At 47.3% G+C, this 16,833-nt stretch overlaps 1 protein-coding gene across 1 annotated transcript in view; it reads right to left on the bottom strand.

Moving 5' to 3' along the window:
* doc2b (double C2-like domains, beta) overlaps positions 1-16,833 on the bottom strand; it is a 326,981-nt gene that overhangs the window by 68,101 nt on the left and 242,047 nt on the right. The window contains exon 5 of the mRNA XM_072447011.1: positions 14,219-14,345. Within this exon, the coding sequence (XP_072303112.1) occupies positions 14,219-14,345 (127 nt within the window). The remainder of the gene's footprint in view (positions 1-14,218; positions 14,346-16,833) is intronic.

Genomic DNA, 16,833 nt, shown 5'->3' with positions numbered 1-16,833 from the left:
CTCACACTCTGGCTCACAGTCTGTCTCACACTCTGTCTCACACCCTGTCTCACACTCTGGCTCACAGTCTGTCTCACACCCTGGCTCACACCCTGGCTCACACCCTGTCTCACACCCTGTCTCACACCCTGTCTCACACTCTGGCTCACAGTCTGTCTCACACCCTGTCTCACACTCTGTCTCACAGTCTGTCTCACACTCTGTCTCACACCCTGTCTCACACTCTGGCTCACACTCTGGCTCACACTCTGGCTCACACCCTGTCTCACACTCTGGCTCACAGTCTGTCTCACACTCTGGCTCACACCCTGTCTCACACTCTGGCTCACACCCTGTCTCACACTCTGGCTCACACCCTGTCTCACACTCTGTCTCACAGTCTGTCTCACACTCTGGCTCACACCCTGGCTCACACCCTGTCTCACACCCTGTCTCACACCCTGGCTCACACCCTGGCTCACACCCTGGCTCACACCCTGTCTCACACCCTGGCTCACACCCTGTCTCACACCCTGTCTCACACCCTGGCTCACACCCTGTCTCACACCCTGGCTCACACCCTGTCTCACACCCTGTCTCACACCCTGTCTCACACCCTGGCTCACAATCTGGCTCACACCCTGGCTCACACTCTGGCTCACACTCTGGCTCACACTCTGGCTAACACTCTGTCTCACACCCTGTCTCACACTCTGTCTCACACCCTGTCTCACACTCTGGCTCACACTCTGGCTCACACCCTGGCTCACACTCTGGCTCACACCCTGTCTCACACTCTGGCTCACACCCTGTCTCACACTCTGGCTCACACTCTGGCTCACACTCTGGCTCACACCCTGTCTCACACTCTGGCTCACAGTCTGTCTCACACTCTGGCTCACACCCTGTCTCACACTCTGGCTCACACCCTGTCTCACACTCTGGCTCAGAGTCTGTCTCACACTCTGGCTCACAGTCTGTCTCACACTCTGGCTCACACCCTGTCTCACACTCTGGCTCACACCCTGTCTCACACTCTGGCTCACAGTCTGTCTCACACTCTGTCTCACACCCTGTCTCACACTCTGGCTCACAGTCTGTCTCACACCCTGTCTCACACCCTGGCTCACACTCTGTCTCACACTCTGGCTCACACTCTGGCTCACACTCTGTCTCACACTCTGGCTCACACCCTGGCTCACACCCTGGCTCACACTCTGTCTCACACTCTGTCTCACACTCTGTCTCACACTCTGGCTCACACTCTGGCTCACACTCTGGCTCACACCCTGTCTCACACTCTGTCTCACACTCTGTCTCACACTCTGTCTCACACCCTGTCTCACATCCTGTCTCAAACTCTGGCTCACACTCTGTCTCACACTCTGTCTCACACCCTGTCTCACACCCTGTCTCACACTCTGTCTCACACTCTGGCTCACACTCTGTCTCACAGTCTGTCTCACACTCTGGCTCACACCCTGTCTCACACTCTGGCTCACACTCTGTCTCACACTCTGTCTCACACTCTGTCTCACACCCTGTCTCACACCCTGTCTCACACTCTGGCTCACACTCTGGCTCACACCCTGTCTCACACTCTGGCTCAGAGTCTGTCTCACACCCTGTCTCACACTCTGGCTCACACTCTGGCTCACACCCTGTCTCACACTCTGGCTCACAGTCTGTCTCACACTCTGGCTCACACCCTGTCTCACACTCTGGCTCACACCCTGTCTCACACTCTGGCTCACACCCTGTCTCACACTCTGGCTCACAGTCTGTCTCACACTCTGGCTCACACCCTGTCTCACACTCTGGCTCACACCCTGTCTCACACCCTGTCTCACACTCTGGCTCACAGTCTGTCTCACACTCTGTCTCACAGTCTGTCTCAAAGTCTGTCTCACAGTCTGTCTCACACTCTGGCTCACACTCTGGCTCACACTCTGGCTCACACTCTGTCTCACACTCTGGCTCAAGGTCTGGCTCACACACTGGCTCACACTCTGTCTCACACCCTGTCTCACACTCTGTCTCACACTCTGTCTCACACCCTGTATCACACCCTGTCTCACACCCTGGCTCACACCCTGTCTCACACTCTGGCTCACACTCTGGCTCACACTCTGGCTCACACTCTGGCTCACACCCTGTCTCACACCCTGTCTCACACTCTGGCTCACAGTCTGTCTCACACTCTGTCTCACAGTCTGTCTCACAGTCTGTCTCACACTCTGGCTCACAGTCTGTCTCACACTCTGGCTCACACTCTGTCTCACACTCTGGCTCAAGGTCTGGCTCACACTCTGGCTCACACTCTGTCTCACACCCTGTCTCACACTCTGTCTCACACTCTGTCTCACACTCTGTCTCACACCCTGGCTCACACTCTGGCTCACACCCTGTATCACACCCTGGCTCACACCCTGTCTCACACCCTGTCTCACACTCTGGCTCACACCCTGGCTCACACCCTGTCTCACACTCTGGCTCACAGTCTGTCTCACACTCTGGCTCACACCCTGTCTCACACTCTGGCTCACAGTCTGTCTCACACCCTGTCTCACACCCTGTCTCACACCCTGTCTCACACTCTGGCTCACAGTCTGTCTCACACTCTGGCTCACACCCTGTCTCACACTCTGGCTCACAGTCTGTCTCACACTCTGTCTCACACCCTGTCTCACACTCTGGCTCACACTCTGGCTCACACTCTGGCTCACACTCTGGCTCACACCCTGTCTCACACTCTGGCTCACAGTCTGTCTCACACTCTGGCTCACACCCTGTCTCACACTCTGGCTCACACCCTGTCTCACACTCTGGCTCACAGTCTGTCTCACACCCTGGCTCACACCCTGTCTCACACCCTGTCTCACACCCTGTCTCACACCCTGTCTCACACCCTGTATCACACCCTGTCTCACACCCTGGCTCACACCCTGGCTCACACCCTGTCTCACACCCTGGCTCACACCCTGGCTCACACCCTGGCTCACACCCTGGCTCACACCCTGTCTCACACCCTGTCTCACACCCTGGCTCACAATCTGGCTCACACCCTGTCTCACACTCTGTCTCACACTCTGGCTCACAGTCTGTCTCACACTCTGGCTCACAGTCTGTCTCACACTCTGGCTCACACCCTGTCTCACACTCTGTCTCACACCCTGGCTCACACTCTGGCTCACACCCTGTATCACACCCTGTCTCACACCCTGGCTCACACCCTGTCTCACACCCTGTCTCACACTCTGGCTCACACCCTGGCTCACACCCTGTCTCACACTCTGGCTCACAGTCTGTCTCACACTCTGGCTCACACCCTGTCTCACACTCTGGCTCACAGTCTGTCTCACACCCTGTCTCACACCCTGTCTCACACCCTGTCTCACACTCTGGCTCACAGTCTGTCTCACACTCTGGCTCACACCCTGTCTCACACTCTGGCTCACAGTCTGTCTCACACTCTGTCTCACACCCTGTCTCACACTCTGGCTCACACTCTGGCTCACACTCTGGCTCACACTCTGGCTCACACCCTGTCTCACACTCTGGCTCACACCCTGTCTCACACTCTGGCTCACAGTCTGTCTCACACTCTGGCTCACACCCTGTCTCACACTCTGGCTCACACCCTGTCTCACACTCTGGCTCACAGTCTGTCTCACACCCTGGCTCACACCCTGTCTCACACCCTGTCTCACACCCTGTCTCACACCCTGTCTCACACCCTGTATCACACCCTGTCTCACACCCTGGCTCACACCCTGGCTCACACCCTGTCTCACACCCTGGCTCACACCCTGTCTCACACCCTGGCTCACACCCTGTCTCACACCCTGTCTCACACCCTGTCTCACACCCTGGCTCACAATCTGGCTCACACCCTGTCTCACACTCTGTCTCACACTCTGGCTCACAGTCTGTCTCACACTCTGGCTCACAGTCTGTCTCACACTCTGGCTCACACCCTGTCTCACACTCTGGCTCACACCCTGTCTCACACTCTGGCTCAGAGTCTGTCTCACACTCCGGCTCACAGTCTGTCTCACACTCTGGCTCACACCCTGTCTCACACTCTGGCTCACACCCTGTCTCACACTCTGGCTCACAGTCTGTCTCACACTCTGTCTCACACCCTGTCTCACACCCTGTCTCACACCCTGGCTCACAATCTGGCTCACACCCTGTCTCACACTCTGTCTCACACTCTGGCTCACAGTCTGTCTCACACTCTGGCTCACAGTCTGTCTCACACTCTGGCTCACACCCTGTCTCACACTCTGGCTCACACCCTGTCTCACACTCTGGCTCAGAGTCTGTCTCACACTCCGGCTCACAGTCTGTCTCACACTCTGGCTCACACCCTGTCTCACACTCTGGCTCACACCCTGTCTCACACTCTGGCTCACAGTCTGTCTCACACTCTGTCTCACACCCTGGCTCACACTCTGTCTCACACTCTGGCTCACACTCTGGCTCACACTCTGTCTCACACTCTGTCTCACACTCTGGCTCACACCCTGTCTCACACCCTGGCTCACACTCTGTCTCACACTCTGTCTCACACTCTGTCTCACACTCTGTCTCACACTCTGGCTCACACTCTGTCTCACACCCTGTCTCACACTCTGTCTCACACTCTGTCTCACACTCTGTCTCACACCCTGTCTCACACCCTGTCTCACACCCTGTCTCACACCCTGGCTCACACCCTGGCTCACACCCTGTCTCACACCCTGTCTCACACCCTGGCTCACACCCTGTCTCACACCCTGTCTCACACCCTGTCTCACACCCTGGCTCACAATCTGGCTCACACCCTGTCTCACACTCTGGCTCACACCCTGTCTCACACCCTGTCTCACACTCTGGCTCACAGTCTGTCTCACACTCTGGCTCACAGTCTGTCTCACACTCTGGCTCACACCCTGTCTCACACTGGCTCACACCCTGGCTCACACTCTGGCTCACAGTCTGTCTCACACTCTGGCTCACACCCTGTCTCACACTCTGGCTCACAGTCTGTCTCACACCCTGGCTCACACCCTGGCTCACACTCTGTCTCACACTCTGGCTCACACTCTGGCTCACACTCTGTCTCACACTCTGTCTCACACTCTGGCTCACACCCTGTCTCACACCCTGGCTCACACTCTGTCTCACACTCTGGCTCACACTCTGTCTCACACTCTGTCTCACACTCTGTCTCACACTCTGTCTCACACCCTGTCTCACACTCTGTCTCACACTCTGGCTCACACTCTGGCTCACACTCTGGCTCACACTCTGGCTCACACTCTGTCTCACAGTCTGTCTCACACTCTGGCTCACACTCTGTCTCACATTCTGTCTCACACCCTGTCTCACACTCTGGCTCACACTCTGTCTCACAGTCTGTCTCACACTCTGGCTCACACTCTGGCTCACACTCTGTCTTACACCCTGTCTCACACTCTGTCTCACACTCTGTCTCACATTCTGTCTCACACCCTGTCTCACACTCTGTCTCACAGTCTGTCTCACACTCTGGCTCACACTCTGTCTCACATTCTGTCTCACACCCTTTCTCACACCCTGTCTCACACTCTGGCTCACACCCTGTCTCACACTCTGGCTCACACTCTGGCTCACACCCTGTCTCACACTCTGGCTCACAGTCTGTCTCACACCCTGTCTCACACTCTGGCTCACACTCTGGCTCACACCCTGTCTCACACCCTGTCTCACACCCTGGCTCACACTCTGTCTCACACCCTGTCTCACACCCTGGCTCACACCCTGGCTCACACTCTGTCTCACACCCTGTCTCACACCCTGGCTCACACCCTGGCTCACACCCTGTCTCACACTCTGGCTCACACTCTGTCTCACACCCTGTCTCACACCCTGGCTCACACCCTGTCTCACACCCTGTCTCACACCCTGGCTCACACTCTGTCTCACACCCTGTCTCACACCCTGGCTCACACCCTGGCTCACACCCTGTCTCACACTCTGGCTCACACTCTGTCTCACACCCAGGCATGAGGCGGGCCCTGAACGAGGCGTGACTGCTCGACACGGTCACACTGACGATGTTTCACACTTTACATTACACAACAGAGGCAGATACACCACAACAGAGACACAACAGAGACATAACTCACGTCATAAGGCGCTGGTACAGCTGGCAGCCCGGTGTAAACGCTCTCTCTTCTTTCTCACACTTATTGTGCTTTATCTCCTATATTTTGTAAATATAGTTAGTATATTTTTTCTATTTTACTGTACGATAGGGACACGCGCTGGAATAGTTTTTTAATTCAACTGTTTTTGACTTTTTTTCGGCTGGATTTGAGCGTTTTTCGTTGCGTTCGTTGTGCCGCGCTAAAGTACGGCGTGTCGTCGGTACACGTTTATATACACGTTTATATGAAAGAGGAACTTCATGAACGATCGGGACACGCACTGGAATCGCTTTAAATTAATTTGTTTTGACTTTATTCGGCTGGATTGAGTGTTTTCGTCGTGTCTTGGCTCTGAGTCCCCCGGCTCCGGCCCCGCCCCCCGGCTCCGGCCCCGCCCCCCGGCCGGCGCCGTACCGCGTTTCCACAAAGGAGGAACTCATGAAACTGCGGAGAACAGTCGTCTTACCCGGACCCGTCACGTTATCCCGTCGCAATACTGACCTAACCTAATACTGATGTGCAATTCTGTCATATGTGCAATTACTGTGAAATTCATGTGCAATCTATGTGCTGTCGTGACACATATTCATGTGCAATTACTGTCGGGATCACATGCAATGGTATTTATGTATTTTTTTGTCTATGGGAGTTTTTATTTATTTATAGGAGATCTTCTACTGAAAGTGTTTTTCAGACTTCCTATGAGTGATCTGTTCTTCTGTATCTACCTCTGTATCTACCTGCGTTGCACCAATGAAATTTCCCCATGTGGGACAATAAAGGAATATCTTATCTTATCTAACAGAGACACAACAGAGACACAACAGAGACACAACAGAGACACAACAGAGGCATAATAGAGACACAACAGAGACATAACAGAGGCACAACAGAGGCACAACAGAGGCACAACAGAGACACAACAGAGACACAACAGAGACACAACAGAGACACAACAGAGACACAACAGAGGCACAACAGAGGCAGATACACCACAACAGAGACACAACAGAGACATAACAGAGACACAACAGAGACACAACAGAGACACAACAGAGACACAACAGAGGCGCAACAGAGACGCAACAGAGACCAACAGAGACACAACAGAGACACAACAGAGACACAACAGAGGCATAACAGAGACACAACAGAGGCACAACAGAGGCATAACAGAGACACAACAGAGGCACAACAGAGGCACAACAGAGGCAGATACACCACAACAGAGACACAACAGAGACACAACAGAGACACAACAGAGACACAACAGAGACATAACAGAGACACAACAGAGACACAACAGAGACACAACAGAGACACAACAGAGACACAACAGAGGCACAAAAGAGGCAGATACACCACAACAGAGACACAACAGAGACATAACAGAGACACAACAGAGACACAACAGAGACACAACAGAGACACAACAGAGGCGCAACAGAGACGCAACAGAGACCAACAGAGACACAACAGAGACACAACAGAGACACAACAGAGGCATAACAGAGACACAACAGAGACACAACAGAGGCATAACAGAGACACAACAGAGGCACAACAGAGGCACAACAGAGGCAGATACACCACAACAGAGACACAACAGAGACACAACAGAGACACAACAGAGACACAACAGAGACATAACAGAGACACAACAGAGACACAACAGAGGCACAACAGAGACACAACAGGGACACAACAGAGACACAACAGAGACTCAACAAAGAAGACATGGATTTGTTTTACGCTCACACCTTTTCACTCTTTTAGAACACAAATATTGGATCTTATGCTAAAGGGAACATAGTGTATCAGGTGGAACCTTTTTAATTAAATTGTACTTCTCTTGTATTTCTACACTAGTGTCACAGTCTAAGAGTTTCATATTGTACAGAGTTAGAAACAATGTTACATTTCATATTCAGTATATGAATAAGAAATGTAACATTGTCGAAAAAACTTTTCTTTTACTTGAAAGTGTAATAAATGAGGCTGAGTCTTGTACAGTTTGGTGTGGTCTCTGTGGGAGGAGCATGTCTCTGTGGGAGGAACATGTCTCTGTGGGAGGAACATGTCTCTGTGGGAGGAGCATGTCTCTGTGGGAGGAGCATGTCTCTGTGGGAGGAACATGTCTCTGTGGGAGGAGCATGTCTCTGTGGGAGGAACATGTCTCTGTGGGAGGAACATGTCTCTGTGGGAGGAGCATGTCTCTGTGGGAGGAGCATGTCTCTGTGGGAGGAGCATGTCTCTGTGGGAGGAACATGTCTCTGTGGGAGGAGCATGTCTCTGTGGGAGGAGCATGTCTCTGTGGGAGGAACATGTCTCTGTGGGAGGAACATGTCTCTGTGGGAGGAGCATGTCTCTGTGGGAGGAGCATGTCTCTGTGGGAGGAACATGTCTCTGTGGGAGGAACATGTCTCTGTGGGAGGAGCATGTCTCTGTGGGAGGAACATGTCTCTGTGGGAGGAACATGTCTCTGTGGGAGGAGCATGTCTCTGTGGGAGGAGCATGTCTCTGTGGGAGGAGCATGTCTCTGTGGGAGGAGCATGTCTCTGTGGGAGGAGCATGTCTTCAGCTGCAGGTGGGACAATGTTTTACACTCGTTTTGCCTGTTGTGCTTTAACTTCAAATTAGAAACGACATTTTACCTTTAACGAGAATTTCTCTAACACTACGAAGGAATGTTCATGTAACTGAATGTTCATGAGACTGAATGTTCATGTGACTGAATGTTCATGTGACTGAATGTTCATGTAACTGAATGTTCATGTAACTGAATGTTCATGTAACTGAATGTTCATGTAACTGAATGTTCATGAGACTGAATGTTCATGTGACTGAATGTTCATGTAACTGAATGTTCATGTAACTGAATGTTCATGTGACTGAATGTTCATGAGACTGAATGTTCATGTGACTGAATGTTCATGTAACTGAATGTTCATGTAACTAAATGTTCATGTGACTGAATGTTCATGTAACTAAATGTTCATGTGACTGAATGTTCATGAGACTGAATGTTCATGTAACTGAATGTTCATGTGACTGAATGTTCATGTGACTGAATGTTCATGTAACTGAATGTTCATGTGACTGAATGTTCATGTGTCATGGAATTAGACATACACCGATGCTATTCCGTAACACATAGAGAACACAATTCAACCTAGAATATGAAACGACACAGAAACATCAGACATTTGTGTGGCATGCATGGGAGAAAACGCGGGGACTGTGTCAGCCAGGCCGTTGTAAGGAGCCTGGCTGACCCTCCTGCGTCTCACCCCCGCGTCTCACTCTGTTTTTTCCCATGCTGGTTGGTTTTATTAGATATTCTGGAATAGGCGGGTCACATTTCTCATTGGTCAGCCTCACATCAAGGCACTTGGTATTTTTCCGTAGAGATCACGCCTTGGGTAAACATTACCCAGACTCCTCTGGGTTATCACCCCCCCTCGGGTAAACATTCTTTGGCCCATCTTTACGACCCCTTCACAAATAAATGCTGTCACACACCCGTTCTTCTCTTAGACTAATGATGCAGATAAAATATCACTATTATGCAGATAAAATACATGACAGAAATATAATCATATATTCACATTTTATCACATCATGTAACTGAATGTTCATGTAACTGAATGTTCATGTAACTGAATGTTCATGTGACTAAATGTTCATGTAACTGAATGTTCATGTGACTAAATGTTCATGTAACTGAATGTTCATGTGACTGAATGTTCATGTAACTGAATGTTCATGTGACTGAATGTTCATGTGACTAAATGTTCATGTAACTGAATGTTCATGTGACTGAATGTTCATGTGACTGAATGTTCATGTAACTGAATGTTCATGTAACTGAATGTTCATGTGACTGAATGTTCATGTAACTGAATGTTCATGTGACTGAATGTTCATGTGACTAAATGTTCATGTAACTGAATGTTCATGTGACTGAATGTTCATGTGACTGAATGTTCATGTAACTGAATGTTCATGTAACTGAATGTTCATGTGACTGAATGTTCATGTGACTGAATGTTCATGTGACTGAATGTTCATGTGACTGAATGTTCATGTGACTGAATGTTCATGTGACTGAATGTTCATGTAACTGAATGTTCATGTAACTGAATGTTCATGTGACTGAATGTTCATGTGACTGAATGTTCATGTAACTGAATGTTCATGTAACTGAATGTTCATGTGACTGAATGTTCATGTGACTGAATGTTCATGTAACTGAATGTTCATGTAACTGAATGTTCATGTGACTGAATGTTCATGTGACTGAATGTTCATGTGACTGAATGTTCATGTAACTGAATGTTAGTGTGACTGAATGTTCATGTAACTGAATGCTCATGTGACTGAATTCTCATGTAACTGAATGTTCATGTAACTGAATGTTCATGTAACTGAATGTTCATGTGACTAAATGTTCATGTAACTGAATGTTCATGTGACTAAATGTTCATGTAACTGAATGTTCATGTGACTAAATGTTCATGTAACTGAATGTTCATGTAACTGAATGTTCATGTAACTGAATGTTCATGTGACTGAATGTTCATGAGACTGAATGTTCATGTGACTGAATGTTCATGTAACTAAATGTCCATGTGACTGAATGTTCATGAGACTGAATGTTCATGTAACTGAATGTTCATGTAACTGAATGTTCATGTGACTGAATGTTCATGAGACTGAATGTTCATGTGACTGAATGTTCATGTGACTGAATGTTCATGAGACTGAATGTTCATGTGACTGAATGTTCATGTAACTGAATGTTCATGTAACTAAATGTTCATGTGACTGAATGTTCATGAGACTGAATGTTCATGTAACTGAATGTTCATGTAACTGAATGTTCATGTGACTAAATGTTCATGTAACTGAATGTTCATGTAACTAAATGTTCATGTGACTGAATGTTCATGAGACTGAATGTTCATGTAACTGAATGTTCATCTAACTGAATGTTCATGTGACTAAATGTTCATGTAACTGAATGTTCATGTAACTAAATGTGATAAAATGTGAATATATGATTATATTTCTGTGATGTATTTTATCTGCATAATAGTGATATTTTATCTGCATCATTAGTCTAAGAGAAGAACGGGTGTGTGACAAACTGGATTTGTGAAGGGGTCGTAAAGATGGGCCAAAGGATGTTTACCCGAGGGGGGGTGATAACCCAGAGGAGTCTGGGTAATGTTTACCCAAGGCTTGATCTCTACGGAAAAATACCAAGTGCCTTGATGTGAGGCTGACCAATGAGAAATGTGACCCGCCTATTCCAGAATATCTAATAAAACCAACCAGCATGGGAAAAAACAGAGTGAGACGCGGGGGTGAGACGCAGGAGGGTCAGCCAGGCTCCTTACAACGGCCTGGCTGACACAGTCCCCGCGTTTTCTCCCATGCATGCCACACAAATGTCTGATGTTTCTGTGTCGTTTCATATTCTAGGTTGAATTGTGTTCTCTATGTGTTACGGAATAGCATCGGTGTATGTCTAATTCCATGACACTAAATGTTCATGTGACTGAATGTTCATGAGACTGAATGTTCATGTAACTGAATGTTCATGTAACTGAATGTTCATGTGACTGAATGTTCATGTAACTGAATGTTCATGTAACTGAATGTTCATGTAACTGAATGTTCATGTGACTAAATGTTCATGTAACTGAATGTTCATGTGACTGAATGTTCATGTAACTGAATGTTCATGTGACTGAATGTTCATGTGACTAAATGTTCATGTAACTGAATGTTCATGTGACTAAATGTTCATGTAACTGAATGTTCATGTAACTGAATGTTCATGTGACTGAATGTTCATGTGATCGAATGCTCATGTGACTGAATTCTCATGTAACTGAATGTTAGTGTGACTGAATGTTCATGTAACTGAATGCTCATGTGACTGAATTCTCATGTAACTGAATGTTCATGTAACTGAATGTTCATGTAACTGAATGTTCATGTGACTAAATGTTCATGTAACTGAATGTTCATGTGACTAAATGCTCATGTGACTGAATTCTCATGTAACTGAATGTTCATGTAACTGAATGTTCATGTAACTGAATGTTCATGTGACTGAATGTTCATGTAACTGAATGTTCATGTGACTGAATGTTCATGTGACTAAAAGTTCATGTAACTGAATGTTCATGTGACTAAATGTTCATGTAACTGAATGTTCATGTGACTAAATGTTCATGTGACTAAAAGTTCATGTAACTGAATGTTCATGTGACTAAATGTTCATGTAACTGAATGTTCATGTAACTGAATGTTCATGTGACTGAATGTTCATGTAACTGAATGTTCATGTGACTGAATGTTCATGTGACTAAAAGTTCATGTAACTGAATGTTCATGTGACTAAATGTTCATGTAACTGAATGTTCATGTAACTGAATGTTCATGTGACTGAATGTTCATGTGACTGAATGCTCATGTGACTGAATTCTCATGTAACTGAATGTTAGTGTGACTGAATGTTCATGTAACTGAATGCTCATGTGACTGAATTCTCATGTAACTGAATGTTCATGTAACTGAATGTTCATGTAACTGAATGTTCATGTGACTAAATGTTCATGTAACTGAATGTTCATGTGACTAAATGTTCATGTAACTGAATGTTCATGTGACTAAATGTTCATGTAACTGAATGTTCATGTAACTGAATGTTCATGTGACTGAATGTTCATGTAACTGAATGTTCATGTAAGTCGTCTCAAAATGTGGGTCAAAGTGAAACAAAGTTAAAGTGTCTGGAGTGTGACATCAGCAGAGCAGCTCCACTGAGCGGCTCCACTGAGCGGCCCCACTGAGCGGCTCCACTGAGCGGCTCCACTGTGCGGCTCCTGAGCGGCTCCTGAGCGGCTCCTGAGCGGCTCCACTGAGCGGCTCCTGAGCGGCTCCTGAGCGGCTCCACTGAGCGGCTCCACTGAGCGGCTCCTGAGCGGCTCCTGAGCGGCTCCACTGAGCGGCTCCACTGAGCGGCTCCTTGAGGACTGGACTAATCCTTCTGGAGGAAACACTCAGATTAAGGACAACCTTATGCTTCATTACAAAATCACTATTAATCCTGTTGTTAGCAGAAAAACGACCTTTAGTCCATCTTCTGGGCGCTGTCCCTCAGGACCGCTGATCCTGAACACTCATGGACAGTTCCTCACGTGCTGTTCAAATGCTTGTTCCAGCTCTGTAAACTGAGCCTAAAAGTGTTTTGTTTGTCAGAGAAGGAGCAGAGAAGACGAGCTCCCAAACACAACCGTGATTAGAGAACAACCTCAGACTGAGACGCTCACAAAGCATCACTTCAGAACAGTATATTTGGTGCTTCCTCGTGCTAAGTGTGTGCTAATGTTAAAATGCTCTTGACATTTCACTCAGCCTTGGCTCTGTGCTCACTCTGATGAGCTGCAGACGAACTCTGTGCCACATGTGATTATGAAAGAAATAACCCTAACCCTAACCCTCATGATAAACAAAAATAGTTTCATAGGCCTCTACATTTTACTGCAGGTATTTGTCTCAAAAGGCATGTGCTAAACATGTGGTTACACGGTCTTTTAATGGCATTCTTTATTGTGAGCTCACCAGGCTCTTGTGCTCATATCATTCATGTGGTGCTGATTCCACTGAACGAGTGGGAAGAGATTTTTTACAAGAGTTTTATAAGAGCTTTTCCTGTAAGAGTGTTTTTATTATTTACTTCTGTACCTACTTTGTGTTGCAACACTGGAATTTCTCCATTGTGGGACAAATAAAGGCTTATCTTATCTTATAGATCATTTCATTGGCTCTGGATGGTGGAGAGAAATGTAGCTTTTACTAATACCAATTATAATAATGTTTTTTTCTGAATCACCTGAACGTTGGTCATGATATCCACGTTGTGTATGTAATTCTCCAATCAGAGAGCAGAATGAGCCTCATGAGTCTTTCATTTGGGTTGGCAGTTCCAGCTTCATAAATGTACATATTTTTGTGATTTTGTATCATGTAATGTGCTGGTGACTCACAGGCAGCTGCTTCTCCAGACAGTTGTTGAAGTTCTTGAGCTGGTTGGGTTTGAGTTTCTTCAGAGGGATGCGCGTCTCTCCGATGAACTCGTTGTGTCGGAACTTGTCCTCATCACACACAGAAATCCTAAAAAACACAGGAAGAAGTCAGTTACAGCAGGAGGAAAGATTTTCACATTTCATTTCATTCACAATTTACACACATACAGTGTCATTTTATTCTGTTTTGAGAGTTGTTAATTTATTACTATTTATCAATAACCGTCTAACTAAACACATGGATGTGATCGCTCTAAACGCCGGCCTGTAATGCACGTGAGCTTCCCTTCTACAATAGGTTTTCTCCCCTCTGTGATCACACGCCCGCTGAATGGACTCGTGACACTCTGGTAATTGAAAGTTCTATAGTAAGAGACGTGAAGCTGCCAGCAGCAAGCATCAGGTGTTTTCCAGGGGCCAGAATGGGTGACATCGAAGGAAACCTTAGGCTCTTAAAGCAGAGTAGACAGAGGTTCCGTCGAATCGTGATTCACACAGTAACGACGCCCGGCGGAGACAATCTGAGGTGCTCAAATTACAAGTAGTTGCGGTGTGTGAATTGGCAAAGTCGATGTCAGATACCGTAATATTTTCTGGTCCCCTGTCCAATCAGATCAATGCTGAATTATACCGCCTCTTTCAGCATTCAACAGCTGGTTATCTAGTTGGTGCCCTCAAAACAACGTAGTCTTTGTTCACAACTGGAGTGTGTTTTGGGGAAAGCCCGGGTTCATACGGAGGGATGGCCCCTCCCACTTCAAAGGGTACATCCCTATTAGTTCACAATTTGACCGATAGCCTTGGTCGCCTAAAGTGACCACTTAGGGATGAGCCTCGGGCGCAGAGCAGCAGTGTAAGACGCTCCTCTGTCGCTGAACTCCTGCCCGCTCTGTCACATATGAAGTGTTCAGATTCAAGTTAGATAGAGATTGTGTGTGTCCCTCGTGTCCCTTGTGTCCCTCGTACAAATAATGCCAAAAAGTCACATCTCAGAAAAACTATTTCAGACCAAATAACTTAAGAAAAATAACACGCACAAATGACACAAATAAACAAATACATATCACCAGCAGGAGGCCGGTCCATGTTTAGTCCTGACTCTGGCACCAGCAGGAGGCCGGTCCATGTTTAGTCCTGACTCTGGCACCAGCAGGAGGCCGGTCCATGTTTAGTCCTGACTCTGGCACCAGCAGGAGGCTGGTCCCTGAGGTCCTCAGAGTCCGAGATGGTTCATATGGCACTAATATGTCTGATATGTACTTTGGTGCTAGGTCATGGAGAGACTTGTACACAAGCAGAGCTGCTTTAAAGTCTCTTCTCTGTGCCACAGGGGGCAGTGCAGAGACCTGGAGCCGAGTGCACCCCCTTGTTCGTCCTAGCCCTTAGTCCTGCTTTAGTCCAGCTTTAGACCTGCTTTAGACTTGCTTTAGACCTGCTTTAGACTTGCTTTAGACCTGCTTTAGTCCTGCTTTAGTCCTGCTTTAAACCTGCTTTAGACCTGCTTTAGTCCTGGTTTAGTCCTACTTTAGTCCTGCTTTAGTCCCGCTTTAGTCCCGCTTTAGACCCGCTTTAGTCCTGCTTTAGACCTGCTTTAGTCCTGCTTTAGTCCTGGTTTAGACCTGCTTTAGTCCTGCTTTAGTCCTGGTTTAGTCCTGGTTTAGACCTGCTTTAGTCCCGGTTTAGACCTGCTTTAGTCCTGCTTTAGTCCTGGTTTAGTCCTGCTTTAGTCCTGCTTTAGTCCTGCTTTAGTCCTGCTTTAGTCCTGCTTTACTCCTGGTTTAGTCCTGGTTTAGACCTGCTTTAGTCCCGGTTTAGACCTCCTTTAGTCCTGCTTTAGACCTGCTTTAGTCCTGGTTTAGTCCTGCTTTAGTCCTGCTTTAGTCCTGCTTTAGACCTGCTTTAGTCCTGCTTTAGTCCTGCTTTAGTCCTGCTTTAGACCTGCTTTAGTCCTGCTTTAGTCCTGCTTTAGTCCTGCTTTAATCCTGCTTTAGTCCTGCTTTAGTCCTGCTTTAGTCCTGCTTTAAACTTGCTTTAGTCCTGCTTTAGTCCTGCTTTAGTCGTGACTATCAAAGCTTATGAAAGACCAGCTCCAGTGTCTCATAGTGAGTCTGAGTTAGTCTTTAGTTCCTGTTTTAAAGTATAAATGCTGTTTAAAGGGGACTCACTCAAAGGGGCTCCGTATGTTGCAAAAACAGGTTGATTATTATGAATTCATATTTATTTATTTGTTTAGATTGCATATGTATTTTCAAGGCCACATATTATTCATTTTATGATTAATTTGGGTTAAAATTAAGACAATGCCTGAGAATTTATTGTTCAAATAAAATTATTTTCATTGAATCATCAATTAGGTTACGTTCTATTTTTCTACTAATAATGAGTGAGGGGCCCTCGTGGTATGACAAAAAGGCTCAGGGGACACGAGACAAAAAAGGTTGGGAACCACTGCCTCAGAGTGTGGTATGGCCTACCAGGCTGATAGTGGCACCTGAGAGGGCAGTAAGCCTGTTATTCTGTGTGGGGTAGGCCTATGGCCTGTGTGGTAGGCCTATGGCCTGTGTGGTAGGCCCATG

This window comes from Eucyclogobius newberryi, unplaced genomic scaffold (assembly GCF_026437365.1).
Source record: "Eucyclogobius newberryi isolate DKJ021-1_F unplaced genomic scaffold, fEucNew1.0.hap1 SCAF_15, whole genome shotgun sequence".
In the NCBI taxonomy this organism is placed as follows: Eukaryota; Metazoa; Chordata; class Actinopteri; order Gobiiformes; family Gobiidae; genus Eucyclogobius; species Eucyclogobius newberryi.
This window is presented reverse-complemented; position numbering and strand designations above follow the sequence as displayed.